Genomic DNA, 8,502 nt, shown 5'->3' on the forward strand with positions numbered 1-8,502 from the left:
GCGGGGCCCGGGGGGGGGGGGCCTGCTGGCAGAAGTAAACAGAGCTAGTACGCCTGCGCAAACTCCTCACCGGTCACGTGCCGGCGCTGTCCAGGGCAACATAGGTTTCACAAAGTCCTACTGTCGTAAGGGACCGTCTACAAACACAACAGAGGCTACTGCCTTTTCCTTTAGGGGGCGGATACATGTAGGAGGAGCAGAGCGTTTGGTCGCAAATGCCCCACTTTCCCTCTGGTGACAAGTAACTGGGGCCCAGTACTGGATCTGCCCGCCCAGTGGTACCTCGTGGAACATGGCCCGCTGTGGGGAGGACAGCGCGGCCCCTGTGGTAATTCTGGGGTCCTCTGGAGTTTGCAGTAAGGGGCTGCCACGGAAGGGGCTCTGTGAGCGGCGCCGACTGAAGGAGATTCTGTCGGAGCAGCTCAGCCAAGATCTGCTCAGGTAGGATGGAGGCGGGAACTGTGGCTGCTTCAGTTCCTAAAACCGCCCACCTCCCGCCTCCGAAAATGTAGCTGCGGTCGGTTTCTTTCCCCTCCCACCTAGTTCTCGCCTCAGTCAGCTGCGGGACATTTACTAGTCCCCTCACCACTCCAAAAGCGAATTCACTCGCCCTAATTAACCAATCCTGAGCATTTAGGAGACCACCTACCAGAGCTTTAAAAGGAAAACAAAAATCTGAAATTCTAATTATGTGCAGCATCAGTTTATGCTGAAATAACACTTACAGGCTTGCTAGCTTGAAAGATACCTCTTTGGTCGAGGTGCATCTATGTCTCCGTCATCCTGAAACACACACATTTACTTAAGCTTAAACATTTTAAGAAAAAAACACAAAATTTAGGTATTAGAGTGAGTATTTGTTAGGAAGAAGAAAAGTAGGGCAAATTCCAGGGGCCTTGGGGAGCTCAGTTAAGAGACAGTTTTACCAGAAAAGCTTAAGGAGAAAAAATTGGAACCTGGCTTCCTCTCCATTTAGAACACTCTGCAGTTCCCAGCAACCTCCAGCCCCCAACAGAAGCCAAGCAGATGAAGGATCCTGAAGTTTAACTTTTGTAAGTCTGGTGGATGTCCACCTTTGCTTATGGGGAATCCAGCTTTATCTGTTTACAAAGAAAATAAACTTTAGAAATCTTCCCTGGCTAATACCCATTTCCACCACAACACTGATTCTGGAATTTTAGTTTGTATGACAGTCACTTGGTCTGCTTGTTATAACAGGTTTGCTGGGTCCCACCTATAGTTTCTGATACCATAGACTTAGGATGGGGCCTGAGAGTTTGCATTTCTGACAAGGTCTCATGTGATGCTGATGCTGCAGGCAGGGGGCATACTTTGAGAGCCACTGAAGTATGAATAACAATTGTGCAGCTTTCTACATTGTAAAAAGCTCTTTTTGTCAGAAACCTGCTCACACTAAGGCACACCAGCAGCAGTAATCTGGATTTACCTGTAATTACCCTTTAATGTGGGCTAAGTACCAAGGATACTGTTTTGCCTCCACCAATAAGGGATTGATGTAAAATATGGCAAAAATAAGACTGCATTGCCCTATTTCTAGGAGGAGGGATGTAATACTTCCTTGCCCCAGTGGCTTTACTCTTCTGGCTGCTTTGCTTTGTGGTTCCAAGATGTGGAGTAACTAGCCTAAGAAAAGTAATTAGTGAGGTAGATGAAGTTAGTTCTGTGAATCTTGGGGCAAGAACTTTTTAGGTCATGTAGTTAAAGATCTCTCTACTAGATACCATGAAAAAGGTTTTCAGCTTCATGCAATGCCTTGAAGTTCCTAAATGTGAAATATAAATACAAGTTTTCCATGCTGCTTAATGCAAGGCTAGTGATATCTTGTAAAGTGACATCATACATGTAAATTATTTTGTGAGCCTTAAAGTGTTGGATGAATTTAAAGATGATAAAACACCCAATTATATAAAGAAAATGATGTTGAAAGTAGAGCAAGTGCACAGTTTATCCTTGTCCTAGCAGCAATTGAGGATAGAATCCTGAGTTCCCAAATTCCTATTATAGGTAAAGAAAAGTAGGCAAAACAAATTTATTTGTTTCAACAACAACAACAAAAGAAAACACAACTTTGTATGCTAACTCATCTACTTAAATGCTATGCCAAACTAATCTTCTCTAAGTACAGTAATATGTTGATTTATTCTATAAACAGTGGACTACCTAGCCCTGTGCTAGGTCCTGAGGAATTAATAAGATAATTAATAAGATTAATAAGACTTGGCTTTGGTGTTTGCAAGATTCCATGGGTGGTGCAAATGGTTTGCACTCATCTGCTAACCTAAAAGTTGATAGTTTAAACCCATCCAGGAGCACCCTGGAAGAAAGGTCTGGCAATCTGTTACCATGAAATTTATAGCCAAGACAATGTCGGGTTTGGTGCTTACTTTCTAGTGAGAGAGAGATAATGGCTAAACAAAATGATGGGGGTGAGTTGATGAAGGTTTTTTTTATTTTTTTATTTTATTTTGATTTGGGTGAAGATTTACAGAGTAAATTCACTTTTCATACAGCAGTTCACATATACTTTGTCTCATGTCATTGACCAAAATTTACAATGCAACAGCTCCCCTCCCACTTCCTCCCCATAGTTACCTCTTCCCAGTGTCCATCCCTCCATACTCTTCTGCGCCCTGAGCTGTCTCCCTGTGCATAAGCAGCCCTTCCTTCTCCCATGATTGTTCTCTCCAGGGCGTGTGTCTACTTGAGGTAAATGTTTAACTCACATGCCTGTACTTTGTTTGGCTGGAAACCACAGTTGTGGGTTCAATTCCAGACCTGAAGGGCAGCTAGGGGCCATAGTCTCAGTGGTTCCACCAGGCTCTATTGGACCAGCAAACCTGGTCCCCACCTTCTTTTTTTTTTTTCCGCTCCAAATGATTTTGAGGTTTGTTCCACATTGTTCTCCCTCTCTATGCAGGATCTCCTACATCCCTTCCAAGTGGATGACAGTGGTAGCTGGGCACCATCTAGTTCTTCTGGTCTCATAGTTGTATAGGTTGCAGATCGGATGGTGTACCAGTCGCTAGGACTGATTGTTTCCATTAATTTTGATTTTCTTCTTTCTTCTTGATGAGGAGAGACCCATTGTTGCATCTAGATGGCAGCTTGCTAGCTTTTAAGATCCCAGTCGCTACTCGCCAAAGTAGGAGGTGGAACAATGTTTTGTATAGTATGTTATGCCAATTGAGCTTGATGTCCCCTGCGACTATGGTCCCAAGCCCGCAGGATCAACTACTCGGTCGCTCTGGGTAGCTGGCTGTGACCAAGCAATGACCATAACCTTGCCCCTTGTCAGTGGAGAAGGTTTTATAGAAGAGTGACATTTGAACAAGTTTTTGGGACTTGATTAGGAATTGATTAGGTAGAGATTGAGAAGGGAGAAGTCAGAGGTTGCCTAAGCCAGCAGAGCAGCTTTTATAAAGGCAAAGAGATTTGAAAGAGCATTATTTTGTGAAAGCAATTTGTATTAGATTCTTCAACATGGCAGGGAACAGAGACTTTCAGCTTACCTGAAGTGATAGGAAATATAGGGAAGTGAGGAAAAAACAGGAAACAGTTTCAGCAGACAAAAACCAGGTCTGATGGAGCACTGGAAAGTTGCTTAGAGTATGACAGCAACTGTACAGTCATACGTCATTGAGAAATAGACCATTATTCAAGATAATTATAATAAAAATAGCTAATATTTACTAGTAGCTTACTATTTGCTAGATTCTGGGCTTAAATGTAATGTTTTATTTACTCCTTTTATGAGTCCTGTGGTAAGTCTTGTTGTTATTCCCATTTAACAGATGAGGGAACAGTGTTAGAGAGGGGAGGGAGTGGTGGTGGCAGAATAAGAGCTTTGACAGGCTCCAGGGCCATTAAAGTGACTTGCCCATTAAGGTCACATGGCCACCTGTTGAGACCTCTGAGACTATGGCCCCTAGTTACCCTTCAGGGCTGGAATTGAACTTACTCCTGTGGCTTCTATTCAAACAATAGAGACGCGTGTAGAGTGAACATTTACACCACGTAGAACAATCAATCATGGGAGAACAGAAGGGCAATATTTGCACAGGAAACTAGCTCAGGGCGTAGGAATGTACAGGAAAGAGGGACACAGGGAAGAAATAATTATAGGGAGGAAGAGGGAAGAACTGTTACATTATGGGACTGCAGTCAATATCATGAAACAAAATGTGTATGAACTGCTATATAGAAAATGAATTTGTTCTGTAACTTTCACCCAAATTACAACAAAAATTAAAAATAAGTAAATAAAGTCATATGCCCAGTAAATGATGGCGGTAGAATGTGAACCCAACATTCTGCTTCCTCTTCAGTAGCTGGGCAAATTGACCTTAACAGTTACTTTGTTCCTTCATCTCTGCTTCTCTCTTTACCCATTTCATTTTCTTACTCTGCTATGATTTGCTTTGGAAGTCTCAGAGTGAGTGCAGCCAGCAGATCCCTGTTTATTGTAGAACATCTCTGCTATAAATCTTTTATTTAACTACCACTTTGGCCACTGGCTGTCCTCGTCTCAGGTGCCATACACTTGTCCATTCAGATGTGGTTAGTGTATCAAGGTCATGTGGTACAAAGCATTGCCACATATGCACCAGTAAATGACCTTGTAGCTATATTTTGAAAGGGATCAGGAAATCACAGTTATAGCAGATGAGGTGAATGGGTAGACTAAGACTAGATCATACTAGGCAATGATAAAGAATAATGATGAATGCATGAAATACCTCACGACATGGATGAATATGGAAAACATTATGCTGAGTAAAATAAGTCAATCACAAAAGGACAAATATTGTATGAGACCACTATTATAAAAAATCAAGAGTAGTTTTATACACAGAAACATTTTTTGATGATTACCAAGGATGGGAGGGGAGGCGAGAGAGAATCACTAACTAGATAGAACACAAGTACAAATTATGGTGAGGGGGAAGGCAAAACAATATGGTGGAAGTCAGCACAACGTGACCAAGGTAAAGGAAGACAATGAGAGGTATTCAAGAATAAAAGGCAACTACTGTAAGTAAGGTTATGAAAACCTTATGAGTAGCAGTGAAACGGTGTCTGATTTATTATGGGAAAACTTTATGAATACCAGTGGGACATTGATATAGTATCAGAAGATGAGCCCCTTAGGTTAGAAGGCACTCAAAATAGAACTGGGGAACAGGTGCCTTCTCAAAGTAGGGTCAACCATAATGACATGGAGGAGTAAAGCTTTCAGGACCTTCATTTGCGAGTGGTGCATGACTCAGAATGGGAAGGAACAGTTGCAGACATTCATTGATAATTGGAACCTGGAATATACAAAGTATGAATCTAGAAAAATTGGAAGTTGTCAAAATGAAATGGCATTCATAAAGATCAGTACGCGAGGCATTAGTGAGCTGAAGTGGACTGGCATTGACCATTTTGAACTGGCCAGCAATGCTGGGAATGACAAATTGAAAAGGAATGGTGCATTCATCATAAAAAAAAAAAAAAAAAAACCTTTCAAGATCTGTCCTGAAATACAATGCTGTCAGTGATAGGATAATATCCATATGCCTACAAGGAAGACCAGGTACTATTACTATTATTCAAATTTACGTACCAACTACCAAAGCAAAAAATGAAGAAATTGAAGATTTTTTTTTACCAACTTCTACAATCTGAAATTGGCCAAACTTGCAATCAAGATGTATTGATAATTCCTGGTGATTAGAATATAAAAGTATTGGAAACAAAGAGGGAGCTTCGGTAGTTGGAAAACATGGCGTTGGTGATAGGAGTAATGCTGGAGATTGCATGATAGAATTTTATAGGCCAATGACTTACTCATTTCAGATACCCTTTTTCAACAACGTAAGTGGCAACTGTACATGTGGACTTCATCAGATGGAATATACAGGAGTCAAATCAACTACATCTGGGGAAAGAGGTGATGGAGAAGCTCAGTTATCATCAGCCAAAACAAGGCCAGGAGCTGACTGTGGAACAGACTATTGCTCATATGCAAGTTCAAGTTGAAGCTGAAGAAAATTAAAATGACTCCACAGGAGTCAAAATACAACCTTGATTATATCCCACATGAATTTACAGACCATCTGAAAAATAGATTTGACATATTGAACACCAGAGCGAAGGCTAGACAAATTGTGGGATGACATCAAGAATATTATACATGAAGAAAGCAAAAGATCATTAAAAATACAGGAAAGTGAGAAAAGGCCAAAATGGATGTCAGAAGAGACTGAAAGTTGCTCATAACATAGAGTAGCTAAAATGAATAGAAAAAATAATTTATTTCATTAATAAATAATGAATAAAAAAAATGAAAAATAAATTATTTCAAGAGCTGAACAGAACTCAAAGGGCAGCTTGAGGAGACAGTATAAATTATTATAATGAAATGTGCAAAGATCTGGAATTAAAAAACCAAAAGGGAAGAACACACTTGGCATTTCTCAAGCTTAAAGAACTGAAGACAAAATTCAAGCCTTGAATTGCAATATTGAAGGATTCTGTGGGCAAAATGTTGAATGATGTAGGAAGCATCAAAAGAAGATGGCAGTAATACACAGAGTCACTGTACCAAAAAGAATTGGTTAATGGTCATCCATTTCAAGAGGTGGCATATGATCAAGAACCAATGGCATTGAAGGAAGAAGTCCAAAGTGCACTGAAGTTACTGGTAAAAAAACAAGGCTCCAGGAATTGATGGAATACCCATTGAGATGTTTCAACAAACAGATGCAGTGCTGGAAGTGCATACTTGTTTATGCCAAGAAATTTGGAAGACAGCTACCTGGCCAACCAACTGGAAGAGAGGCATGCTTGTGCCCATACCAAAGAAAGGTGATCCAACAGAATGTCAAATAATATAATTGATACAACACACAAGTAAAATTTTGCTAAGGAGAATTCAAAAATGGTTATAGCAATATATTGACAGGGAACTTCTAGAATTTCCGACTGGATTCAGAAGAGGATGTGGAATGAGGGATATCATTGCTAGTGTCAGATGGATCTTGGCTGAAAGCAAAGAATACCAGAAAGATGTTTACCTGGGTTTTACTGACTATGCAAATGCATTTGGCTGTGTGGATCATAACAAAGTATGGATAACATTGTGAAGAACGGGAATTCCAGAACACTTAATTGTGCTCATGAGGAACCATAGATCAAGAGACTGTTGTTTGAACAGAACAAGGAGATGCTACTGGTTTTAAATTAGGAAGGGTGTGTGTCAGGTTTGTATCCTTTCACCATACTTATTCAATCTGTATGCTGAGCAAATAATCCAAGAAGCTGGACTATATGAAGAACACAGCATCAGAATTTGAAGAAGACTCGGTAACAACCTTTGATATGCAGATGATGCAACTTTGCTTGCTGAAAGTGAGTAAGATTTGAAGCACTTACTGATGAAGATCAAAGACTACAGTCTTCAGTATGGGTTACACCTCAACATAAAGAAAACAAAAATCCTTACAACTAGACCAATAAACAACATCACAATAAATGGAGAAAAGATTGAAGTTGCCAAGGATTTCATTTTACTTGGATCCAAAATCAACACAAAAGAAAGCAGCAGTCAAGAAATCAGACATTGTATTACACTGGGCAAATCTGCTGCAATGAGCCTCTTTAATGTGTTAAGGAGCAAAGATGTCACTTTGAAGACTAAGGTGCGCCTAACCCAAGCCATGGTGTTGTCAGATGCTTCATATGCATGTGAAAGCAGGACACTGAATAAGGAAGACTGAAGAAGAATTGATGCCTTTGAATTGTGGTGTTGGTGAAGAATACCAAAATTACCATGTACTGCCAGGAGAATGAACAAGTCTGTCTTTGAAGAAGTGCAGCCTGAATGCTCCATAGATGCAAGAATGGCCAGACTTTGTTGCACCTGCTTTGGTCATGTTGTCAGAAGGTACAGTCCTTGAAGAAGGATATCATGCTTGGTAAAGAGGAAGGTCAGTGATAAAGGGGAAGACCCTCAGAGAGATGGATTGAGACAGTAGCTTCAAGAATGGATTCAAGCATGGTAGGGATTGTGAGGATGGCACAGGACGAGGCAGTGGTTAGTTCTGTTGTGCATGGGGTTGCTATGAGTCAGAATCAACTCGACATCACCCAACAACAAAAACAAGAGTAAATGTAATAACATATACAATCCTGCAACAATAATAATAGAAAACAATAATTTGTAAGTAGGTAAATAGTTATGCTAAATAGGTGAGGAAGGTTGTATGGGAGTACACCTGCATATGTATCTCCCCGCTTTGAGTTGGACCGGACTCATAGCGACCCCTCCTTGGGTTTCCAAGGTGATATCACTATGGATTTCCTCATCCATACGAGGAAATTGAAGAATTTTATCAGCTTCTACAGTCTGAAATTGACCAAACATACAATCAGGATGTGTTAATTATCACTGATGACTGGAGTGCAAAAGTTGGAAACAAAGAAGAATCACCAGTAGTT

At 40.5% G+C, this 8,502-nt stretch overlaps 1 protein-coding gene across 1 annotated transcript in view; it reads left to right on the plus strand.

Moving 5' to 3' along the window:
• The first annotated feature begins 292 nt into the window (after positions 1–292).
• Positions 293–8,502, plus strand: part of BTBD8 (BTB domain containing 8) — a 172,512-nt gene continuing 164,302 nt past the window's right edge. The window contains exon 1 of the mRNA XM_042780309.1: positions 293–441. Within this exon, the coding sequence (XP_042636243.1) occupies positions 293–441 (149 nt within the window). The remainder of the gene's footprint in view (positions 442–8,502) is intronic.

The sequence above is a fragment of the Orycteropus afer genome, unplaced genomic scaffold, assembly GCF_000298275.1.
Source record: "Orycteropus afer afer isolate SDZICR_OR568_19922 unplaced genomic scaffold, OryAfe1.0 scaffold00033, whole genome shotgun sequence".
Lineage (NCBI taxonomy): Eukaryota > Metazoa > Chordata > Mammalia > Tubulidentata > Orycteropodidae > Orycteropus > Orycteropus afer.